The 26,320-nt window shown below is 38.6% G+C and overlaps 1 protein-coding gene across 1 annotated transcript; it reads right to left on the reverse strand.

The window, feature by feature from the left end:
- Positions 1–1,043: 1,043 nt before the first annotated feature.
- HABP4 (hyaluronan binding protein 4) lies at positions 1,044–24,925 on the reverse strand. The gene is made up of 8 exons (XM_066569622.1): positions 24,538–24,925; positions 14,306–14,453; positions 13,368–13,529; positions 13,105–13,176; positions 11,256–11,339; positions 4,338–4,506; positions 2,612–2,788; positions 1,044–1,577 (listed from the first exon to the last, which is right to left on the reverse strand). Exons 1-8 carry the CDS (start codon positions 24,827–24,829, stop codon positions 1,521–1,523), a joined length of 1,161 nt encoding a protein of 386 aa, XP_066425719.1. The 5' UTR covers positions 24,830–24,925; the 3' UTR covers positions 1,044–1,520.
- Between the last annotated feature and the right edge of the window lie 1,395 nt (positions 24,926–26,320).

Consider the following 26,320-nt stretch of genomic DNA (forward strand, 5'->3'; position numbering starts at 1 on the left):
GCAGCATGGGTTCCTCTAACACCAAAACTTTGCTTTAGCACATTCTTCCTACTGCAAGTCAGAGCATCTCTATGCCACTACAATGAACTTCTTGCAGAGTAAAAAACTCACATTACAACACATTGTCATATAAGTAATTTAACAATGCAAAAACAAATCCTTTGGGCTTACCTACTCTGCAGACCATCTGTTGGGAGCTTACAGAAAAGAGTCTATGTGGGATGACTACATCCTATTTAAGTAAAGCCTTATCAGTGAGCAAAGTCTTGAAGATTGTGAGTACTCTTAGAGCTTACTCCAAAGAAAAACTTTTCTTCTAAGTTTTATCCACTATTTACTCTCAAAGGAGACTGCTTAGACTTGCTTAGAAGTGAGGCACAGAACTGGAAAAAACGTGGAAGGTTTATAGTCATCGGCTTTCCCAGTAAATTTAAAGAATGTGTTCAAGTTGAGCAGGCATTTGAAGACTCCTGTGAGGCTGACAGCTACTTCCAAAATGCCCAGTGTGCTTTTCCGCTCATTTCTTTCTGTCATCACCTCTGGCACCATTTTCTTGTTTCTCTCATATCCCCCAGAATGGCTCTCAATGTCCCCTTGGACAGGGAACAGAAAATCTGGCTCAAGTATGTTAAAGCTGCAATGAAAGAACATTACACCTCATCCCCAACATCACAAATTTCTTGGTAAGGCATTTAACATTTTAGTTTGTAGTTGCTCCTGCTAAAATAAAAAACTTCTTTAATAACTTAGTTCTGTCTTTAGATTAAAATTCTTATTTTACTTAATCTTCAAAGTAATTGCAGACTATATCTTGTTGCTTAAGTAGGACTTAGGGTTAGGTGTCAATTCAAAGCACCTATGCTGCCTTGATTTTAAAAGATCACTTCCATTTAGAGAGATGTTCACTTTTTTTTTTGGTGAGTACAGATTGCTGTTTAGGGTTTGGGTTTTTTCCCCCCACTTTTTTTCCCCAGACTATATCCAAATAGCAAAAGCTTCCACCTACCACTCTGACTTCTTAAAATAATACCTCAAACCCAAACCAATGTGCACTTTTCTTTATTTGTGAAACCCTGAAGGACTGCAACTTGTGACTGTCTGAAATATACACTTCACTCAAAGGAAACAACTTTCAAATATACAGTGAAATTGAGTCCCAATTGTGGATTGTGTTGTACAGTTTACATTTCACCATGGTGTCATGGAGAACTTGATATAATCTCTATATATAGATTTTTAAACACTCTTCCCTTTAACTTCACTTGAAGCCTAGTAGGGAAGTACTATAAGCCTTCCCATAGGTTTCATAAATGGAGGCAGACATTGGAGCCTGTGACAGGATCCCAATCCACCCATATCTCCAGAACCCAACTCTATTAGCAGACAGCTGCAATCATTCCACACCAAACACCCAAACAACTTTCCAGAAGGAAACTGGCTTCCTCAATCCACACCAGCATAGAACCGGTCTCTTCACAGTTACAAAGGAACTTTGAGATACCACCATTCACGATGGGTCCTCAAGCTAACGCTGGAAAATCCTCAGGATCATCAGGATTTGGAGCAACAAGCTGCACCTAGAATGGAAGAAAAGAAGTCTTATAAAAATGAATGCATTTCAAAAGTATCAGACAGCTATGTATATGTATTTTACTCTCAAAAGGGTTCATTCTTCTACTCAAATGCTACTACTACTAAAGGCTATTTCTACTCAAATTGTATCCATCACTATCACAAGGCTTTTATCTCAGAACTTGTGACTGCTATAGTTTCTTTTCAGTGTGAATGTTTTTATAATGCTCCCTGGAGAGGACCAGGTCACAAGTTCTGCAGCACTGAATGAAGGAAAATTTAAGCCATCTCAAGCAAAATACAGCATATTTTTAGAAGTAGCATTACTATATTTTTACATTCTAGAACTACTGAACATATTGGGTTGTCATTTTAATCTCTCTGATCTGTTACCATAAAGAACCTTTTTCTTACAGATGAAACAAATGCATCACCACTTCCATATTATTCCAAAAGTTCCTGGTCTTAAAGCATTTTAGTCACAGTAAAGTTTCTGTTAGTATGAAGAATAAAGATGCCATTTTCCAGTGTACAAATGCTTTTTTTATTCCAAAGGAAAAGGTAAGTGAAGTTTTTTAATAATGGTTATATTGAACACATGAATTATCCTGTAGGATCACAGATTTACTGATCTCACTGTTAGTAAACAAAGTATCACTGTATCACAGAATTTTTTCAAAGAGATACAAGCCTGTAGTTATTTTAATTACTTCCCAATTTATATCAAAACTAATTGCATCCTTTCCTCTAGTTACCATTAGAGCATCCAGTAATTGGACCTTTTGAAATGTATGTGTTAAAAGTTGGGAGCCTGAATCAGTATTTAATTGCAAGTAACATAATATGGGCCAGGAACTCAATATGCAAGACAACATACTATGAGACAGGAATTAAAAACAAGTCTATCACTACAGAAATCAAAATTCCACACAAAAATGGGCAGGACACACACAAACACCATCAACAACAGAAAAAAAACCCCAACCAAACAAATAAAAAAACACCAAATGACCACCACCACCACCACAAAATCCATTACCATTACTTCTGGTCGAGGTCCTGTCTCTTCAGGTCTTCTGCCACGACCACCTCGTGCTCCTCTTGATCCACGGCCAGGGCGAGGCAGACTCCCAAAATTAATATCCAGCTGAGAAGTTATATCATTCACTGGTTTTCGAAAGACATGAGAATTATCTTCAAAGTCTTCTTTTTGCAACTAAAGAGAAGATCTGGTTAAAGTCTACAGTTTTCCATGTATGAACTTCTCCCCTCCCAGATACACATTCACACTTATATTATTGACTAAGCAGCAGATGAACCAAGATACCATCTGAAGTAGAAGACAGGCCTTAACTTGTACAGGATTTTAACACAGATGAGGTAATTGCAGCTTCCCAGATGCCTGGGAAATGCATTCTTTGTTGGCTCAGAGATTCCTGGTAACAAAAGCTTCTGTACCAACCCCATAATACTGAAGAGGTCTGTCAGAAATACAAATCTAGGAGGTTTTCAAAGAGACTACAGCATCAGACCTAAGCTACTTACTCCTACATTTATGTCCAAGTAATAGATAAAAGGCCATACCAAAGCTACTTAATCAATGTATTCCTCAACATGCCTGCAGCTATGAGATCACTGTGGTTTTAACTGTGTGTTCCTAATAGCTAGTGCATGTCAGACTATTGCCCAGCATAACTAATGAGGACTGTAGTAATGATAAAGTGTATGTTAACTCAACCCTTACAATGATGAATCACTTATTCAGTGTCCAATTCAGGGATTTCACCTGCCTATGTTATACAGTTCCTGTACCTCCTGTTCTGTGTTCACTTTAACAAGGTCTCTTGATACTACCAGAAGAGAAACTTTACAGGCAAAAGGAACAGAAACTTGTATGTACTCTTCACATACCTGTTCTCTTCAGAGTTTGTGGAAGGTATCTCCCCACCCCTACCACTACCTCTCAGAAAAGACAGAGGGGATAATGACAACTCTGACCTAAAAAGTCTCACTAAAAAGAAGGCAGACACAACAATCTAAAACGATTAAGCAAGTTTTGATGTTAGTATTATAACTAGAGAAAAGGTACATATCCATAAATGCATGTAGACTTCAAGGATCAAAATTCCATCATGCTAGATGGTATGCACATACATCTGTGACCCCAAAATCTGAAATCTAAGTAAGCTAGAATCTGAAAGAAGCTTCCCCTCTCTCCTCAGAACTTCTCCATGGAATTTCAATCTAAATAACATTAAGGAGTGAAATTTAGAGGAAATTGGGAGGGATGCACACTACAGCACCACAAGATCTCCAAGATTAGTTCTAAGAAGCAGGACCCAAAAAAACCACATCCTAAAAATCCAAAATTCATCTTTTCAAGTGCACAATGAGATACATACAAGTGCATACTGGCAAGTAAGCTAAGCGGGATTCAAACTGAGGAAGTGTATATTAAACTCATAAGCCAAGTTTTCCTAGCAGCATTACTAGAGACCTATACAGGTGGCAGCAGCTGAGCCATAAGGTAGAACAACTTGATATATTACATGTTTGCACAGAAAAAAGGGGCAATGATGTCAGACAAAGAAATTGAACACACAATTTAAAGCCAGTTTTGGGGCACATGTCATTGCAGTGATAAAGCTTAGATACTGTTTTCTTGCCCATTTAGATTATACTAAAGCTAGTAGAAAAAAAATAGAGACAGTTTCCTATCCCTGGGCATAAAGGAAGGTTTACAGAATTCCGGAGGCAGTGCTTACATCATCACTATATTTTGACTTGTGAATCACCACTGCTTTGGAAGGAACAGTGGATTCTGGCTTCCGGATATTGAATTCAGGCTTTGGTCGATTCCGTTGCTGAAGATTTTTCCATTCATCTAACGTCATTTCTTGAACCACTTCTTCCATTGGCTCTCCTTCAGCAGCTCTACAAGTTTACAGTTTTAGAGTAAAAAACTTTTTTTTTTTTAATAAAAACAAGATAAACAAGAGCACTTACATTATTTAACTCCAAAGTAAGAATACTAAACAAAACATTTGGAATGTTTCTCACCAAATTATTGTCAATTTCACTTACTCCTCACAGTAACTTTATGTGATAAGTTTCACATTAATGTAACTTAGAGTATATATTTATGTACTCTGAAATTAATCATATGAACAAATGCTGTCTGCAGCTTCCTGTGTTAGTACTCATCCAGTCTCATCCTGAATTCAAGCACTTAGATTCTAGACAAAATCATTCTGCCTTTTGATCTGGCATATTCTTAACCCTACAGTTTAATAGTGGATCTACCCATAGTAAATATAGCCACAGTAAAGAAAAAAAAAAAAGCACACAGAGCAGTTTTAAAACACACCAATTGCATGGTTGCATTGCCTTGTACTGCACAATGACAATATGAGGTGAATTCATTTTTTAGTGGAGCTTTCAGTCATCAAAATTGTTCACCATATGATGATCACACCATGGGATCTTACATTATTAACATTTATTTATTTATTAACATAAATTATTAACATTTCCTTTTTTAATTTCACAAGATGCTTCCTTGAATTTTTTGTCAGATGTAGCAACAGATAAGCAGACAGTATCTATCACTTGGCAAAATCAGATTAATCCTAGTCAAATTATCATTTGTCACTAAGTACAATAATTATATGTTCTAGAAAAACATATGGAATACATCAGAGGCTGCCTTGCATATTTTTGAACTGTAAAGACAGAAGGTTTTATGTCTGTAATACACAGAGATAAGACAAATTACATAAGCAAAAAAACTTCCCTTCCACTGATCATGCTTAAGTACTCTTCTGCCACTTTTCTGCTGCTGATCAAGACAGGCCTGGCCAGGACACCAGCTTTTAGAATACTCCAGGTATACATTTAATGATACCTACAGATAGCTATTACCTACTAACCACCATCACATACAGGGAGAGCACAACTTCCTACACCACCATAACTGTCTGCTGCATAAACAAGTCAAATACCATGACTTGTACAGGAAAGCCCACACTGATTACTCCAAGATGCTTGAGAAACCATTTCTCCTTACATAGAAAACTTATGTTTTACAATAGCAGTTGGAGTTGACTAAATGTTTCCCTAACAATGACTTTTCTAGAAAGCCCCTTCATTAGAACCTGTCTTGTGGGAGAATGATGGATTTGGTTTTCTGCATAATTCCACAGTCCTACCAAAAATTATAATTTCCCCAATGTAAATATACAGTTTATTAGGTGCAAGTTGGAACTTTTTTATCATGGAAAGATGCAGAGTCAAATGACAATCAGTGACTGCGTGTATTTTGTTTTTAAAGTCGGACAAGCAACCCAATGGAATACACATATTTTTTGGGACTGTACTTTATAGAACTAGCCTATATGGGAACAGGCTTAGTCCTTCTTACCAGATTCTGCACCAAAGCATTCATATTTCTTGCCAAAATTAGACATTATTTTTCTAAACACCCAGCATATGAAAGGGAAAAGCAGAACTGAACACTAAAGCAGCCCTTAATTTTAGTTCTAGTATTAACACAAGTTAGTTCTAAATTCACTTCACAGAAGAATAACAAATAAAGAAGTCCTGCTCTACATGCCTGCCCCTCTGACAAGCCTTTATGCCCTGTTGTTTTGAAAATTCCAGCTTTATCAACCAGAAATTCAAGGTTAAAAGACTGGTAAGCAGTCTGTAGTTCCCTTCTCATTACCATCTGAAACTGTATTAGAAGGACTATTAGGGAAAAAAATTAGTTTACTGAGTTACATAAAAAGGATACTGGTGAAAGAAGCAGCTACTTCTGGAAAAATACCAACAGATACTGTTGCATCTGTAAGAGCACTAAGAACACACAGCCCCAAAACCATTTCAATTTGTTGTCCTCGAGAGTAAGAGGCCAAACAACTTTTGATCAATTATCTGAAGCTTCAGTTTTGGGAATAAGTGTTAGAAAAACAAGACTTCTGGTAAATACTCAGAGGAATTAAAGAGAATCATAACTAATAAAAGTGTCTCTATTAGACTGATTTAATTTTTTCCTAAGCCATATCTCAGTAAATTGCATATCTGAACTTTGGAAGTCTTTTTTCCTCCTCTTCCATGAACCTTTCACTACATTACAGAGACAATGTTTCAGTCCTTTGCAAGTGATGCAGAAAGATGCAGAACTGACAGGAAAAAGTACTTGAGAACTAGCTATCAATATTTCAATTTGCAAAAGCAAGCCAAGAATGTGAATGGGAGTTCAACAGTGTAAAATAATATTTACTGCATTTTCTGTGGCACAAAGATTGCCCAAAAGAAGGGCAATAGTGCAAGTATTCAAGAATACTGAACAGCTTCTGATTCAGTGGTACAAGATGCTAAAGTGACCCAGTGATTTGAAAACAAGCAACCAAAACAACAATCACCAGAAAGTCCCAAGAACAACTAGAAATATGTACACTCAGGCAAATGTATCAGCCACCCAAACACATAAAGAACCACTAACAAGGCAGAAGCTCTGAAGGAGGGACCTCAACTCCCTGGATTGTGCAGGAGCACTGCACTCAAGTATCTGTTCCTTCTTCAACAACACAGTATGTATGATAGGGAGCCACATAAATGGTTTTGTTTGGAACAGCTGTTATTGCTGGTAGGGTGGAACAACATCTCAACTGAATAATGTCTTCTACATGGGAACAGATGAGAAGTAGCACTGCAAGACGCAAGTCTGAAACACATGATGTACAATGGGGAATCTTTTAAAGATACACAAAGGAAATATACATAATGCTAAAAAAATTTTGCATATCCATTACGTTAAGGCAAGACATCCAAGAGGAAAAAAAAAACTAACATAGCAGCTTCTATTTTTCTAAGTATTAGAAAGACCATCAGGGGACATTGAAATCTCCAGTAGCAGAGTACATTAAAATGAACTGGACATGTATCAGAAGCAACAATTAAAATTGGTCATGCCTTGGGCCCAAAAGACCCCTTTCAGGTCTAAATTGCTATGATCATAAGAAAACACAAGGACATTTGACCACACGGCAACTTGATCTCACAAAAAGCAAACAGAGGTTTTCCTTTCAAAAGTATACATACAACAAAAACATCCACTTGCCAGTTCCAAAGGAAATACTTGCAGATTTACACTGCAAATATTTGGTCTTTTCAACTGCAAAGTATGGTTTTGGTTTTTACTCCAAAGGATGGTTTTAATTGCTAGGTTATTAGGAGTAAAAATTTGTTTTAGGATGTCAAGACTCTCAAGTGAGTGAAGATGTCGAGACTCTCAAGTATGAGTGAAGCACACCAACAAAAACCTGCACACCACATTTTGGACAGACACTTAATTGCAGCAAGTTATTTTGGGCACCAAGCCAGAATGGAAGTACATTCTGTATATTACTATCTACCTTCTAACGTTATACATTTTTAGTAACTGCTTAGTGTGCATTTTCATTAATCAAATTAATAAGGTCTTGGCACACCAGCAGTCATGCTTACAAAACACTGCCAGACAACTAAGCACAACCTCTGGACATGAACAAACTGAATTTACAGTGAAAGTCCTAGCAAATCACTAAATGAGAGTCTTCAGTAATAGTTCCTACTGCTTCAGTGTCTCCAGTGGATGACAATAACCTCTTAACTATGCCTTGATTGCTGTGCATACAGTAAAACAAAATACCTTTGCTTTTACCAGAATGAAGGTAAATGGAAAAGAACGCCATTTAGCTGAGCTATTCACCTATTATTTTCATATTAAAAATAATGACAGCAGGTCTCTCTCAGAACAGTTTTTGTATTATTCAGCTCCACAAAGCAAATGCTTAGCCAGCTTTTATCAAGAAGTCAATGACAAGAAGCTTTCCCACTAAACATTATTTACAAGAGCATTATCACCAGCTATAGAAAAGTTTAAAGTTAAATAAGGTAAGACCAAACAATTGTACAAACTTACTATGGAAGAAAAACACTGAATCAAATACTTATCAAGCTCTGGCCTGATCTATGAACAGCTTTATGCCACCATTAAACAACAAAAAAACAAACAACAAAACAAATAAACAAATGAGAAATAGCTAAAACATTGAAGATAAATTGTTAGAGCTTCCTATTACATAACCAATAAGATACATAGCTCCACCAAAAAGGAAAACTATCACGTGAATAAAAAAGTAAGAAAACTCCACAAGATTAAATATAAGCTCTGCAAATACCTTTAGGAACAGCAGTTGATTAGCCCATGCGTTGTACTGAATGAAACCAAAAAATCTAATTTGAATTGGTCAACACAAGTGTGTAACATTGTTTGAACTGTGAAGAAAAGTCCAACCAAAAGCAGTTGTGAGGAAAGTTTATACTTCTGCACTACCTATGTATTTTATACAGGGTCAAGATTAGGTTTTGCTTTTGCAGCAAAAAACCCCCATATTAGCATGCAGTTTGGGATGATAATAACTAGAAATAAAAACTGTTGATACACTCAAGATTTGAGGATATGGAAAGAAACACCTTGACTTATATCACACAAGTATAAAAGAAACTCTTATCCAGCAATACTCTGCAAATAGAAGCTCAGGAATGGCAAAACAGAGTCTTAAAGGCAAGACCCCATAAGTCACAGAAGCCCACAGAACCTCTTTTCCAGAGCTGCATGGAAATTAGCCAGTACCACATCAGAAAGCTCCACACCATCTTCATGCAGACAGGTTATTCCCAAATTCCAAGAGTACATTTTTTTACTTGTAATTTTAAATGGAAACACTTCAGACTAGAAAGAGAATGAGAGATGAGACAACCTCAAGTCTTCAATCACTTTCTCAATGCAAGCACACAACTGCAATAAAGTTGTAGAAAATAAATGGTTACCTTGCAGTCACTGCATTTTAGTGTCAAAATGAGAATGACCCTAGCAGCAGCCCAAGCAAACACACAACCCTGTATAATACTGAGGCTGTAGCAAACGCAGAAGGTAGCCTAATGTGTGTTATCTGGACAGCAGGGGCAACCTAAGCATGTAAGACCTTTAAGTATATCCTGAAGCCTGAACACCATTGCCTACCAGCTTTTGCTTTTAAACATTAAAACAACAACAATTCCATCTTGTTAAGGTGTATGCCATACAACCATCCATAAAGGCACTATTCATACAGTATCTCCTGTTTTAAAATACATAGGGTCACCAAGCTGACACCCCCCAAAAAGTAAGTGCGGGGAGATTTATGTAGCTCATGTGTTGTATATAGATTTGTAAGCCTTCAGGACAGTATTTATTGACCTGAAAGGAGTACACAGTGCAGAACTTTGTGCTTGTAGGTTACTTGCTTTTTTTGAATAATTTTAATTTCAGTGGACTATGCCTAAATTAATCTTAAAAAAAAAATACAAACAGAAGTAAAATCTCCAGAAAGGCTCCCAGTCTGACTGAATATCTAGTGATCTCTAAATGAAAGATGAAAAAGTTAAAGATAACTGGCAAATTCTGCCAGAGGCCTTTTCCACTGCATACACTTCTCACACCTTAAGCTCTACAATGAACAGATATTGGGACATATCTACAAAGAGCTTGAATTCAAGTAGAAACAAGTACAAGCAGGAGACAAACAAAGGTACAAGCAACAAAACTGAAATTTTAAAAAAGGTGAATAACTGTTTTCATATTTAGCTAATATAGTGTATTTATGCCACTGTACCTACACTGCCCATCTGATTTAAGTTAGCCTAGAAATATTTTTTCAGTCATAAGTCATTCAAAGACGTGCATACACTTTTACATGTGTATACACCTTTACCTACATATTAAAACCTACTCTAAAATTAAAAGAATCTAAGTTATATCAACTGAACATCTCACAGGGTTAAACAACCTGAACATATAAAACAGGTTTTGTCATCTAGTTAGCTTTATAATTAATAAATTAACCCATATCACTAATATCTGGAGCTGCTCCATGAAGTAAAAAAGGCTTCACAGCAATAGAAGAGGTTGACATACTGCACTAACCATCTTTCACTCATTAGGAGATATGCACCACATGCTCTTTAATTATTCTTCAATCTTTTACTTATACAAGACTGTCCAGTTATTTTTCTTATGCCAGTGTTCATTTATTTGCCATGACACTGATTAGAAAGCCACAAGACAATGGGCACATTTCTTTCTCAGTTTCCTTATTCTAAGGCTCATGGCATTTCCAGAATTTTTTTCCAAGTTCTACCATGGCCTCTCAAGAATTGATGATATCTGCATGATATTAGTGATTGGTGAATACAAACTTAGAGTAACTCAGCATATTTTAAATGTGTTTGTACAATTGCATGAGCACCTCAAATATCTATTGTCAGAGAACAAAAAGCATGGTTGTTTCTACAAATTAGATGAGTGAAAAAGGCAAAACGTAGTATGTAGCTCCTCCTTAAATTATCACCAAATCTTAGGAAGTTAAGCATCACTGTGCAATTAAATGCAACCTCCAACTGTATAAATCAAGCTTTAGTCAGAATTAGGGACATATTTTCCATACTCACAAATACAAAACAAAGCTCTTCTATTTTTAAATATATGCACTAGCAAAACTTCACAGTTCCCATTTCAAGTGTGCCCCTCAATACAAGTACATCAGTAAGAGTTAATTGTTTCCTTTGCATTTAGACAGAAAATATTTGTCTGACTGTACTTGCTCAGAGGCTCTCCTTCAGATGTCCTAGGCTGTTCAGGAGTTTCCACAGTCTCCTCCATAGATGCAGTCTGCTCCTTCCCACTAAAACAGTAAGCAAACAAACCAAAACAAAACACATTAAAAAAAAAAAACAAAACAAAACCATAGTCTTCATGAGTCACACCGGAAAAAAAGCCAAGTCAATACATTATTTCTTTTACCAGAATTCCTTGGTAAGAAGGAAAAAAAAAAAAAAAAAAAAAAGGGGAAAACTCTTTGATCATAAGCAGAAAGATATACTAAGCGACTAGTTGAGCAATTAACAAGTATATTTTGGGAATACTGGGGAAAAACCCTATTTCACTAAAAAAAGTAAAAGCATGTAGGAAGATGAAATAATTCAATCATGAATAATATTCATGATTAGTATTAATTGTCAGTATAACACTGAAATTTGGAGTTGCCTTTTTGCTTCTTTTAAAGAATTCAAGTTTGTATTTTCTGTAAAATAGACTTTAATTCACTGTCAAATGATAGCAGGAACTTATTTTCATTCCAGTAGCAGGCATACATATTTAAAATTAACACCTTTTAGCTTCAATGCATGATTAGCACAATTAGGACACAGACATGCTTTTACAATTGTTCAGAGAGCTTAAATTTTATGTCACCTCTACCACATCACAGGAAAACATTGGTAGAAGTTCTGATGCTATTGAACTGAAAAAGCCCAAAACAAACCACCTCAACTAGGAAGAAAATATGTAAGGGCCAATAAATATCTTTTAAGTTTATGAAGCCTTCCCTGATATCCTGCAGAAGATAGTTTTCTGCTAGCTTGTTTTGCACTATCAGTTCAGAAAAATGTTAATCTAACTGATCCTTTGAAAACCCAGGGTACCTAAACTACCTACTCTTATTATGAAATTCTGTAGGAGGGAGAGAAGTTAATACAACTTTCAGAAGAATTTGGAGTATCAAGACCCAAAAATTATTACACATCAAGGCTATATTTTTCAAACTTTCAGCATGATTGTCTGAATCCACTGAGTTTTAAAACTAGATTTGATTTTAAAATAAAATGTTATTTTTAAAACAATTTTGTGAATCAATGTGTATGTAGCAAAATATATTTGCTACAAGTTCAAGACACTACTTTTTCTCCATCCTTTATCAGCCTTCAATTAAAGAGTTCTAGATGTATATGAGAACAAAAGCTACTGGAAAGAGCATGTATTGCTAGGTACAAAGAATGGATATAAGCCAGCATAATCAGTGAGGTTTCACAAACCTGAACAGAAATCAGTACCCCTAAGAGATATACAGAACTGAATGGAAAAGTCCTAATTTTTTTTACCTCAAAGTGGCCATTAATCACATTATGCTACTGATTTTTCTAGCACTTTAAAATGTACTTCTGTGGTACAATCTACTCAATATTACCTTCAGAACCACACTGAAATGTACTACCATTTTGCAATTTAGAAATTATCTATAAAACTCCAGAAAAGAGACTGGTCTTTAAACCCAGTAACAGAGTTTGAATTTTAAAATTAGCATTTTGGAGCAATTCCATTAAATACCATTTACTTGACTATTGAGAAAAATAATAACTTACTTCCATTAAAACACAACTCAGCTCCAGTCAAAAGATTCCAGCTGTCTTAAATGAACAAACATCATCATGCCTTTGCTTCAATTTAATCTTACCATCATGAAGGAGCCAAGTTAAAAAAATGTAAAATTACATTAATTACAACAATAATAGAAAGCGATGTTTATAAAGCTCAAAACAGACATGAAACTGATGATCTAACATAGGCCACAGAAAATTATGATCTATGACGGGCACAAGTATATGACATACCTCATACCATCTTTCATTGTTCTGCAGTTGTGAGGTCCACCTCCATCCTTTTTGTCATCTGCTTTCACACCTCTAGAGAGGAAAACAATTCTATGAGTTTAGGAGGTTTTTGCCTTTTTTTACGACCTCAAACTAAAACCAGTATTGACTTTTTGCCAGCCAACCTGGATATGGAAGGGAACAGAATACCTAAAAGACAGTACTGCAGTGCTGACTATTATTTACTTGTATACCAAGTAAGAAACAGCACACAGAACACTTACGTTTTATCATTCCCACTTTGTCTTTCAGGTTCACGTTTTCTTCTTTGGTCAAACCCATCAAAACTTCCAATTAATCCACCACCTCTTCCTCTACCTCTCATTCTGCCTCTTCCCCCACCACGGCCTCTTATTGGTCTTTCATAGTCTAATCTTTCCACTGGTCTAAGAAGAAGGTAATTAGTCAGACTTTTGTTTTTATAGAACAATTAACAAGAAGAAAAAAAATCATATTGTTATGTTTGTGCAGCTATGGGATACATCAGTATATAACAGCTACAGCACAATTTGTAGAGTGCATCTTTATACAGTACACACTACAGCTGTTTTGGTTTTTTCATTGAAAATGGACATAAACTGAACTCTAGAGGAATTATTACAGCACACAAACAGAAATATCAGCAGTTATTAACACTGAAAACATTACAGAAACTAAAGAAAACATTATAAAACGGTCAAGTCTTCACAACTTTATATGCAATAGCTCCACCATCTAAACCCATATTTATATACAACTGCTAAAATTTCAGACAACATGTTAAATATCAACTATTGTGGTATAAAGTAAGAACAGCCACATTCTGAAGCATTAAGGGTTTAGGTGGAATCTTCTAATATTTATGAAGACAGCAAAATCAATATGCATTCACTGTCCAAGCAGTGAATTCCAGTTTGCAACCTCCTACATGTTCTGCAAGGCTTGGTATGTGAGCTCAGAAACTAGCATTATAAATATGCTGCTGACTAGGGGGTACATTTTCAGATCTTTAAATTTTTCAGTTTTGCCTTATATTGCTAACATTCAACAAAAAATGTAGCAATTCAACCCCCGAGGAAGCTGAAACTACAGATCTTACAGCCATGAAGTAAGTAGTCTTGCAAAAAACCTGCACACTAATATCCTCTGTGAGGGACCTTAGTTCTCTCGGCAGGATACATACCGTTCCACTGAGAATTCCACTTGTCTTTGTGCTCCATAGGGACGGTATTCCCTGAAAGATGGTCTCCATTCAGTTTTGTCCTGTTTCCCCTCTGTGCCTCTGTTACTGAACCCTTGTTGTTCTCCCTGCCTGGGTACTCGCTTTGGGCCTACACAAACACACGCAGGGATTACTGACAGCTCAATAGTAACACAATTGCAGTTACCAAACTACTCACTGAAGTGAGCTGGCTACACATCCAAACCCAAGTCCACCAGAATATTAAAAGTCCTTATAGCTAATGTTGCCAGACACTGTTTGCTTGAAAGACACGTACTTATTTTACCTTCTGTATTGATGAACCTGCAAAATATTATGGGTTTTGATAGTCAGAGATTTCTAGAAAAGATAGTCTAAAGAAAAATCTCATTTTGCTCACAAGTCACAGAGAGGGAGAAAAAAACCTGTGTCTCTCATGTTTTCAAGAATCATGAAAGTGTAGTACAGGATGAGGTGGAGAAGCTTCAATGGAAAAGACTAATTGAAAGACAGCAGCAGAAGCAATGAAGGCGAGGCAAAGAGAATGACCCCTTACAGATAGGTGATGATTGTGAAACAACACACCTCCTGCCAGATGAGCTCAGTTTAGAAGTCTAAGCCTCCGGGTCCTCTAAGCTCATGGCCACAGTATCAAACGACCAGCACAGGGTCACCTCTCACACTGCTGTTCTGCGGAGGAAAGCACCTTTCAACGACACTAAAGGTCACTGAGTTCAGCTGGCAGAGACCCAAACAGTAAGTAGAAAGACCTCAACACCTCTGATTCTAGAACATAAACATATTCCAAGATAAAATATACTTAAGCTTTTTAGATTTTTGTTCAGCCATTGTTGGGGTTGAGGAGGATCGGGTTGGGCAGAATGAATGAAAAGAAATTGTGAATTATAATAGAAAAAAACTGAAGTTTTACACTCAACCTGTATACATCTAGCAGATGATTACGGTTCTTTATGTGCCTCCTTTACCATTTTCCCAAATTCTGTTCTCCCTCTGGGAGCAAGATCTCCAGAAGCAAGCCATTTTGTCTGCTAGGCCTCTATATTTAAACCAACACCTTTCTCAGCCAATAGTGTAGGTCAATCAAGTAAGGAACAGGAAGATTGGTCTCAAATCTAAGCTACTGTTTCCACAAGAAGTACTGAACTACTGCAGAATGCTGAGCAGATTACTGAACTCAGGTTAGTAGACAAGTGACAGTCCTGGCTACCTCTGTTGCTAGAACATAGAGAGAAAAAAGGCTATTTTATGTCACAATATTAATATGCAAATTAATTCTTAGCCCCAGAGAAATGCCCACATCAGAAGATTTTTGATCAAAGCTTAGGTGGTAAGGATGAAATCTAATACCATTTGTAAAGAGAAGGCTTCCCAGAACTATCCACTTGGTGAATGTAGTAAATAAAGCTTTTTGTTATGCAGTAAGAACAGTCATATTTGCACAGAGAAGATAGTTTTATATGTGGTACAGAAGCAACTCCAGCTCTGCTTTTCTTTAAACTACAAACCACTTGACATAATACATTCCAGTAATTCTCTCTTCTCAGGTTTGAAGTTACTCGACCCTCAGACCACTGAGCATATTTGCATTACTCAAATTACGATGTAATCTCTGCATACAGGACAACTTTTGAAATCAGTTTCTGAGTAAGCTTTTCAAATCGGGACAGTTTAACACAAAGCAAAATTACAGATGATACAGAACAGTACATGCTGTTGGGAAACATCTGCTCTACACACATTTCAACTATACTACCAGCTACGCAAGGGTTAATTCTAAATTGGAATCTTGCTTGGGAAAATTACTACTAATTTCTGGCCTCATTTTAGTTATTTTGTTTGGATCTGAATGCACAAAAATGCATAGAAGACTATGATGTTATTTATTTTTGATCCTCTCTCATTGGCTATCTGAAGCATCAATTATTCTATAAAGATTCCTTTGGCAAGAATGCAGTAGTCAGAGGCACCAATCCCTACATATTTAGTATTAACCTCAATTTCACCTTGAGATTCAAAGAGCTCCTTTAAACTAGCAAAACAATGACAAAAAAAGAAGATGCAGAAGTCATTTTAAAAAGATAGTGTCTCATTTTATTACCCAGTACTGCTTATAAGCACTTCAAAACAACTTCAAAACGAGTCTTCTTGCCAGACATGTCAGTATATTACATGTCAGCAGCACTGAGAGTACTGGATGGAGTTGTCTGTTCTACTTCCAATTTGAGTGTCAGGCTATTTCACTTTGATTTTAACAGGTGGCTTCATTTACTGCAGATGTATTTTAAACACTAGAAAATACATCTTTATAAAGATATTTTGTAAAAATACATCATCTAGCACTTACAGGAAGTAAGTGCCACAAAAACATCTTTAATTGGTTTGACAGACATGAAGTAGTGGATTAAGGCAGTATGCAACACCTGTATCTCTCTAGTAGGACAAGTCACCCTTGGGGCAAAAGTTCATGTGACCTGCTTGTGAATCAGTTCAAAAAGACAGCCCAGCTTTCAGCTCTGCATGTAAGTAAAACCAGACTGGAGCTTGACAGCAGTGATAGCAGAGGATTAAAACTGTTGCTTTTTAGAGTTTTGTTCAGCCATTGTTGGGGTTGAGGAGGATTTTGAATGCTTCCTAATAACTACCTCTCCAAATAGACCCCAATTTTGTCTGCTTGCTTGTCTATATAATCTGGTATGCAGGTTTTCTTCAAAACCACACAAAAAAAAAAGCTTTGGAGTTCTGTGGATCATCTACTTGAGGCCTTACAAACACAATTCTGAAAACTGAAGATCACTCTTTCCTAGTTACTTAGTTTAGCCTCTCTTTAAAGTGGTTTTTCTGTGTCTTAAAATTACATCTGTATTCACCTGAATACGTGTCCCACCATTCCCCACTTCACCACAGCTTTCCTGGACTGTTACTGCATCAGCCCGGTCTGTTGGCTAAGCTGCCTATCACTTTACTTTCTAAACTGAGGAATCAGAACAGAGATCTGTGTTTCAACAGACCTAGCATTTTTTTCCCCAGAAGAAGCAGCTGAGCTATTATTAGCAGGAAAGAATCTGTAAATACTAAAATTACCAGGTACTAGAACTAGACAGTGCTAAAGAAAAAAAGCTCAGTTGTATGAGAGATATTGTTAAAACTCTAAATCATACAGAGCAGACATACTTCAGTAGTTTTCACTTTCCCCACAATAATACTTCACTATTAGTATTACTTTTGCTAACACTGCAGCACTTAGATAAAAAGACTTTCTAGAGAAATGTTTTTAATAAGTATGTATACAGAACTTGCTACTGGAAAAGCAGAACTTATACTTTTATAATCTGCATAGTTTGGTTTCCCAGACACTGGATATCTATGTATTAACAGATGGATATAAAATAATGCAGCAAAATCTAGCTGCCTTTCCAGTGTTGCTGTCTAGCTCTCAGCAAGTTCCTCCATCTATATAATCCATCCTCAAAAAGTGAGACTTTTGCTTGGAAAGAGGTATCCCTAGGTTTTGTGGTTCTTCACTGGCCTGTACTGAGAGAGTGAGCTTTCACCTTTTTTAAATTTTTCGTTTTAAACATTTTTTTTAGAAAGCCTTGACTTCAGACAAACACCTCAAGGAGCCCAGCTTGCAACTGCTATCAGAGACTATAAACTAAAGCAGAAACCCTGCTGTTTCTCCCACTTCCTAATGTAAGGATGTGACAGTGGTAGCTGGCATGCAATTCACAAGCTGAGAGAGGTAACTGCTTACAAAGAACAAATTGGAAAAAGAGTGTTTGTGGAAGGGTCACATTGACAGAAGATTTCCCCACATAAAAAAAGACCTCTTACAGACGTGAGATACAGAATTACATTTGTTACCTGAATGGATAGATCTAATCATTATGGGAAGGAGTGTGATCACCAAAAACATACAGAAGGAGCTAAAAATACCAGAATTGTTGAAAACCACAGTCACACAGCTGTGGAGAAAAATCAGCATTAATGCAGAACTGATGCTTGGGCTTAATCTATAAATAAAACAAAAAACAAATAAACAAGTAGCAAAACCCACCCGAACCAAAAAAATCAGAACACAAAAAACCAATTCCCACCACGCCCTGAAAAAAAAAAAAAAAAAAAGGGAGGAAACCCCTTCCAGCTTTGAAAGAAGACTATCCTTCTTCCCAGTATACCTCAAAAGGACAAAGTAGACCCAAAATAGGTCCAAGGCTATGGTACAAATATCTTGACCAAACAAAGTAGCAAAGAAAACAATTGTGAGGAATTTTTTAGGCACAGTAGGGTACTGAAGAACTTAACCACCAGGGCTACGGCAGTTAAAACATGAACTGTTATGAATTTTAAATCATTAATTTAATTATCACTACTTTAAAAGGATGCTGAATTCAGCAGCTCTACTATTTGTTCTTTCCAACAGTGAGCTGTATCATGATTGCTATGAGGTGTTTCACTCCAGCCACTTATGGACAGATCTGTAAAATTAGCCTCTGCAAACCTTAGATCTGATACTGTTGACCAATGGATCTCCATACTATGTAAATGGAAAACAACACAGAGGCTATGCATTAGTGAGAAACTTTGAGGCGCTTGAAACTGAACCTCTACAACCCTTGCTGATGACCCAAGAGGCCAGACTAATTGTATTAGCAAAAGCAGCCTTGTGGTGACATGATCAGCAAGTGCCACTATTTATATTGAGTCTAAGTAAGCTTTTGGAGTGTGTCATGCAATAGGTATGCTAGGGAAAAAATGAGAGTCCCTTGCTTCAGCAGAAAATAATATTTCTGCCAACAATATTCCTGTAGTACACTCCTGAGCTCATACAAAAGGCTCCAACAAAATGAAAAAAAAAAAACCAAAACAAACTCAAACTTGTAGTCAGATAGGTTTATAATGGCCTGAAGCTTATGAGCAGTATACTTTGGGATACTATGCAATGTTGGGAAACAGCCCTTCCCAATATCTAAGGTTGACATCAACAGGATTAGTGTTTGGCAAACAATTACACCTAGGATCAACCTCTTGGAGATCAGTGGTTGACTCAGTATGCTAAATAAATGCAAAAAAGCTTTGAGGAAAAAAAAAAGTATGCTCAATGGTATCACTGAAGTATTAATTAAAGTATTTTCACAGAAATCCAAATTAGAATCTAAATGGAAGTGGTCACATATCACCCTACTATGTACTTACTTTGCTGTTAAAGCTTTAGGATATTATGCCTGTTACTTGTAATAACACCGCATGTGACATTATGAATAGCAGTTAAATGCTTTGAAAAACTTCATGAGTTCTTTCTGATAATAGTGGGAAAGCTTAATAAAAACAAAGGGGGGACTGTTATATACTGAGCTTAGTTAGCTGAATTCTTTTACCTAAGTTGTTTTGCTTAGCACAAGCAAAGTGCTGAAGTTTTAGGCCACAAGCTGCAAACTTTTACCTTGAAATGCTGAATGAGTCTTGTGCTATTGTTCAGCTACAGTGAAAGGAGCCTCTGAGACCAGTGCAAACTAAAAGATTAAGAAGTCATGGCTATCATCAAAAGCTGCAACCCATCCAGATAAGGACAGCTACAGAAAAAAAAAAAAGTGATATGAACAAGAAGACTCCAAAACAAAAATCACCTTTGGAGCAAGATGTGCATGCAAGGTGTGTGAAGCATGCAAAGAATAGGAGCATTGGTTGTAAGAACAAAGAAATACCTGGGATTTTGTACCCTAAATCCCTCTGGTGAGGCACCTAGCTTGAGCTGTACCTGTTGCAATACCACAAAATTATTAATGTTTTTTCTCCTGAAACTGGATGCCAGCTGTGGGAACCCTAGGGTGAATAAACTTGTTTAACAACTTATACACAGGCAACTAATCTTTCTTTACAACAAAACTTCATAACTGGTAATAGTAAAAGGAAATTTATTCTCATTCAAACTCTTATTTTGCTATATTTTAGAGAGTAAAAGAATTAAGACTCCGAAAACAATTTCACTTTCTCCCCTTTAAATGTGTGTGATTCTCATACCAAACTTCAAACAATAGCTTCAGCTATTGCAAGCAACACACCAAAGAGACACAGAGAGTTAGACTCTATCCTGGGCCACTTTGTTTACATGTGTGCCAGTACTTGCTGAATTACAGAACTGCCTACCATAGCTTTCCTTTAGACAATCCTTATGGCACTGTAGTTGAAAGAATGCTACCAGGATAAACTATTAAAAAATAAGAAAATCACAGTCAGTCTAAGATAAAACTCCATAGAAAATTCCACGCCATTTTAAAACCACAGCTAAAAACTCAAAAGCACAGTATTTAGGAACTATATATAAATGTTACCAGAGTCATCATATGTATAGGAAAGAAGAAAACCTTTTAGAAGTATTAGCCCAACGGTTTAGAGATTTCAAAAGAACAGAGAGTATTACTGCATGATCAACAAATTTAATTTTCCTGGACTGGTAAAGAATGCAAGCTCTGCAACTCGGCCTTTTGCATAAAGAGCTGGCAAATGCAGTTTGGTCACTGTGGTAAGAATGAACTGAGTTAACATCAAGTGGTGCAATTACAAGAGCTGCAATACTTACAACCAGCCTTTACCCAAATCCTCAGCTAATACAGTCTAAAAATCACAAAACAACAGTCCAGAGAAGAGAAAAAATGCACCTTTAAGGTCAAAAGTATAGGTTTTGGTAGACAGTAAAATAGAAGTCCATTTTCTCCATAAAAAACAAAGCTTAAAAAGTTGTCTCCTTAGAGTTGTGCCATTTCATAATAAATACTGGATTCTAGAGTTCAAAGTATTGCATTCTCTGGCAAAGTCCTCTCAGGACGTTTGCTTCAAATTGAAAATATCTCCAGAAATTTAGTAAAACCTGCTTTGAAAAACTCAGTGAAGAATTACATAAAAAAAACCCCACAAACCTACCTTACAGAACTTTGTGACTAAACCTTCCACTCAAACACTAAAACATAATACCACAAAAAATCTCTGAGTACTGTAAAACTTCTTATATTGCAAGATAGAAGACTAGATGTGCTTTGAGTCTTTAGAAAGACCCTTTTTCACAGATTCAATATGCTTAAGAAATAATACTAGAATAAAACAAAAATCATGAAACTTAGCAAGACTTTTTGTAGTCCAAACAAGCAAATACCCTAGCAATTAGATAAAACAGTCTGGAGGGGTCCAAAATAGGGTTATGAAGACGATCAGGCTGCAGAATATCCAAAAGAAGGCTGTGAAGGTTATGAAAAGGTTGGTGAGTCTGCCTTCTGAGAAAAGACTGTCTTCTTCCCAGGACAAGGCTTCATATAAGCCACATCACAGTACCCAGGTATTAGAAAGGCTACAATGATGAAGGCTCTTTTCACAAGGAGCCCCATGTAAGTGAGTGGCTATAGTGGGGACAAGCTGCACAAGAAGATATTTCATCTGTGTTAAGAATTTCTTTCTGGTGCTACCTTATGTTGAAACAACTTTTTCAGAGTTAAACTCCCATCAAAGAAGGCTTTCAAAATGCAACTCGACAAGGTAGCAGATGAGGTCTTCAAGGCTATCTTTCTTAGGAAAGCTTGGACCAGACCATCCTTCCAACATAGCCTCTCAACCCTATTCTGTGATGATTCCAAAAACACTAGTACAAGACACTGAATTCCATCATTTCAACTGTAATACCACTAGACTCTGATTTTGCTGTTCAGATGGGTCTAGATGCTATTGTTTTGGTGTTTTAATTACTAATAAGTAGAATGAAGTTAGGGGTAGTTATGCCCAAAATCAGAGGAAAAAAAAATTACTAAGAAAGTCTAGAAATAAAGTCTTAAGACTGTTATGTTTTTCTTTTTTTTTTAAATTAAAGTTTAGCAATTAGTTTAACAATTTAGTAATTTTAATCAATATTATTTATTTCCCCAAACAGAGGTGCACTCTTCTGACAATCCATCTGTTATTAGAAGCTTTATGCCAAACTGTGGGAGTAAAAGGAGGTTGGTCATTCTCAACTGTCAAGTTGATAGCCCCCTGAATCTTATATAAAATATAGAAGTTTTGAACCCTACGTAACAAACCAACTTTGTATGGCACCAATAAAGAGCTGACCTACTCCCTTCCAAAAAACCTCAAGATTTTTCTCTCAACATGACACTTGCATAACATTTGTCAGCTACATCATCATTTGTGTATTTACCCTAACTCAGAGGGTTCTCTGCCATTCAAAGCAGACTCACTAACACAGCACATTCAAAGGAGGAACACAGTCAAGACCAAGTCGTGACTATCCACACTGGTTTAGCATCTTAAGCACTGTACTTTTATAGTCCTTACTTCCTAATAAGCCCAAGACAAACACACAAATTCCCAAACAGATGCTATGCTAAAAGAAGAAAGTGTGTGTTTTAAATATAGAAGAGAAATAACTCTCCTAAAATAGATCTTAATGCCCTTTCGCTAAGGGTACTATAGTCAGCAGTCTTTTCTCCATTTTAAATCAGCAGGAAATTGAAACAAGGTGCACATGCCTGTTGTCTCTGTATGAGAAAAGAGATTTCTTAACAAGAAATCTCTGCATTAACAAGAAATTTCTGCAACCAAGCCACAGAGCCACTGTGTATTGCCAAGAACGGTGACACCTATGGGCAAGCGGGAGGTAAAGGATGGTCTTCACATACTAATATGGTAAGTTACTGATAACCACCAGATCTTGTTCAAGAACTTTTTCATCAAAACTTGAGACTCTGATGTTCACTGAGCAGACTCCTTCAACTTCTAGTTGACAACTACAATTCCAGTAAAGTAACTTTTAAATAAAATAAGCTGTTATAGTCTGAGTACTGGTCTTAGGAGACTAAGTCACATAATAGCAGAGAAATCTCAGACTAGTTTCATATAACTGCCCATGAAGACAGTGAAAACTTATCTTCCTTTACAAAGGTGCTCATTATCCAGTGCATATTTAGCATCGAAGATTCTCTGCTCCACAAACTGCTAAAAATGCATCTACTAACTGCTGTTGGGAAGAATGTAAGAGTGTAAGCCTAAGCAATAGAATTGGTAGCACTGGCAACAACTTGATGGAGCAACAACCTAATTCAAAAGCCTTTTCCTAGGGCATTAAAACACATAGTACCATTACTGTGAGTTTAACAGGAGCTTTTACTACAGGAAGAAAATATCTTAATAGAAGATTATATGTTAGGCTTCGTTGCTTCCTGCAGGAGAATGGGAACTTACAACAGAGTGTAAAACCTGAAACCAGAGTGAAAGTGTGAAACCAGAATCTTCTGTGCAAAGATTCTCAATATTTGGAAACCATCCACCAGTTTGCTCAGATACTTTGGATACTGAATCCAACAACCTGAAGCTCAATACTGGGTAAGTAGTAACAATCAATCAGACTCACTAAGACTAGCAATCAGCTCCAAATGCAGGAAGCTATAGCCCACAAAGCCTCCAGCTGCCAAGAGGACTGTGACGGACATTTTAGTACAAAAGCCAACTGACTCCCTCTTTCCCCAAGCAGTACTACGCATCAAAGCCTAGCTAGAAGATGACCACTCCTGAACATCGGCTGAAGAGTTGCCCCAGGAAATAAGGTTTTATTCAAAGGCTGGCTCACCAATGCAAGCTCAAGGAAAATAAGCACAGAACCCTGGAGACGACAGAACTCTGAAGACACTGAAAGGCCAGAAAAACTCACAGATATCGAGAAATCAAGCCTGGAAACTTCAGACACTGAAGGATACTGTCCAGGGTGACAAGCAATGAAACGCAGCAACAGGGCTGCTAAACCACCATGAAAGCTGTAGATGCCGCAGCGTAGGAGTTTATGCTCTTGCACTTGTCTCTTGGGGATATTGCTGAAGTTTTCATTTACATATTCCAAGGCCTCCTCGGCTGAGAGTGCTCGGCAACATCGTGTTGGAACCGTGCCCAAGCGTCACTGCTTTCTCTGAGGGGACTTTCAGGTGTGTTCACCACGACGACCCCACCGGGAACCAGGATTTTTCAGCCTCGCTATGACAGCGCTACCCCCGCCACGCCACAGCTGCCGAGAAGTCGGCGGAGCGCGGAGCCCGCAGCCACCCACGCCGCGCCGCGGGGCCCGCACCAGGCACCGCAGCGCCGGGCACCGCCTTCCCTCCTTCCCAAAACCGGCCTCCGGTCCGGCCCGCCCCCGACCCGCCGGGGTGCTGCCCGCGTACCTGGCTGCGGCGGCGCCGCAAGGGAGGGTGCAGGGGAGCTCTCCGGCTGCCGGCGCTCCTTCTGGTTCTCCCTCTTGCCGCCGCCTGCCCGGCCGCCGGGCACGGCTCTCCTAGCGACGGCCGCCGCCTCATCTCGCTTCTTCCTCTGCTGCTGGCGGCGCTCGGCCTCGCGCAGGACATCGAACGGGTCTGACTCGTCGTCCAGGAGCTGGCAGAAGCGATTGGCGACGGAGCACCCGAAGTTCTCCTGCATGACGGCACCCACCGGGCTGCCCACCAGCCCCGTCATCATCCGCGCGGCCACCTCGCCTCCCCGACCGCCCCCTGCGTGCACCCCGGCGGCCGCCGGGCCCCCGCAGGAGGCTGCCGCCGCTGCGCGGGGCCGAAGCAAGGCACACGCCGGGTGAGAGCAGCAGCGGCCCGGCCTACGCGCCGCCCCACCGCCCGCGGTCCGCCGCACCTTCCGCAGCCCCGCCCCGGCCACAGCAGCCAATGGAGCCCCACAGCACACCCCCCACCGCCATCCCCGCCGCCTTTCAGCGCGGCCGAGCCCGCCCACCGCCTGCACGCGCGACTGGTGAGTAACAGAGCAGCCAATCCCGGCGCCAGGCTCCGCCCCGCCCCCGGTGCCCAGCTGCGGCCAATTACTGTGCAGGACCGGAACTGTCAATCACGCCCGCTAACCAATGCGGTGCGCTGCTCTATTATTCATCAGGTGTGGGCCCCGCCAGCCCGGCAGCGCTACAGCCCCGCCCCGTCTGGGGACGGTGTTTGGCGACAGCGCTTCGAAGGTGGCGCTGTCACACAACGGTGTCGCCGCGGGTCTTTGGGTACAACCTACATCTTCCAACAAGTGACATTGTGAAAAACGCCAATAACTTATTTTTTTTAAATTTTAGAAGTTTATTACTATTAAAATGGTTATGAAAGTAGTAATACAATTAGAGTAATAATAATTTGGACAATTTGAATTAGGACAATATGAGACAATAGAAACAAGGAGCTACGGACGTCCGGGTACCTTTTTCTGGGCAGCATAAACCCGGAAAAGGACACCCGTTAACAGAGGATCAACATTTAAAAACAATAGCCTGTTGCATAGTCATACACCTCATACATAATGCATAAATTCCATTCAAACACAGGATTCTCTCTGGTCATCGTCAACTTCTTCCTCTGAATCTTGACGGTGCCTTCAAGCCTGAGCAAGGCGGGAAGAAGTTAGTTTCTTCTCATAAGAGGGCAATAAATTCTTTTTCTCTGAAAGATTTAGGTGTCCTGTGGCTGCTATCTCGCTTAGAGTCCTTTCTTTAAAAAAAGTATCTTACTTAGCATAGTTTCTATTTCAACATTTTGTTATAACCTAAAGCTATATTTAGCACACTACTTAAGAGAATTAATACAGCGTAACTTTCTAACACAACACATATAATATCCATTTCGATATTTGCGAAAAGCCAATCATAAAACACGCATTTTCCGCAACGCCAAGGAAAGAGGCGCCCCCTTACACTGGGCGTTCCGCAGGGTAGCTCTGCTGCCGGCACTCTTGGATAAGGTAGCGTGGTGTTGGCGCGGGGTGCCCGAGCGGGGCAGCGAGCTCCGCCGCGGCACCGCCACCCGCTCGCAGCGCGGCTCGGAGAGCTGCTCCGGGCAGCCAAAGCCAGGACGGGGCTCCCCGGCCGCCACCGAGCCGCCACGGTGACAGATTTTGGTGCAGCACGCCTGTAGAGGCCTTAGCTGGACCCAGCTGCGAGTACTTTTGCTGTCTCAACAAATATGA

Source organism: Molothrus aeneus, chromosome Z (assembly GCF_037042795.1).
Source record: "Molothrus aeneus isolate 106 chromosome Z, BPBGC_Maene_1.0, whole genome shotgun sequence".
Classification (NCBI taxonomy): domain Eukaryota; kingdom Metazoa; phylum Chordata; class Aves; order Passeriformes; family Icteridae; genus Molothrus; species Molothrus aeneus.

Coding starts and splice junctions, on each gene's coding strand:
- HABP4 (XM_066569622.1), bottom strand. CDS start 24,829: ATGATGACGGGGCTGGTGGGCAGCCCGGTGGGTGCCGTCATGCAGGAG. Junction 13,530..14,305: donor GTGGAATTCTCAGTGGAACG/GTATGTATCCTG, acceptor CCTTCTTCTTAG/ACCAGTGGAAAGATTAGACT. Junction 11,340..13,104: donor ACAATGAAAGATGGTATGAG/GTATGTCATATA, acceptor TTACTGTTTTAG/TGGGAAGGAGCAGACTGCAT.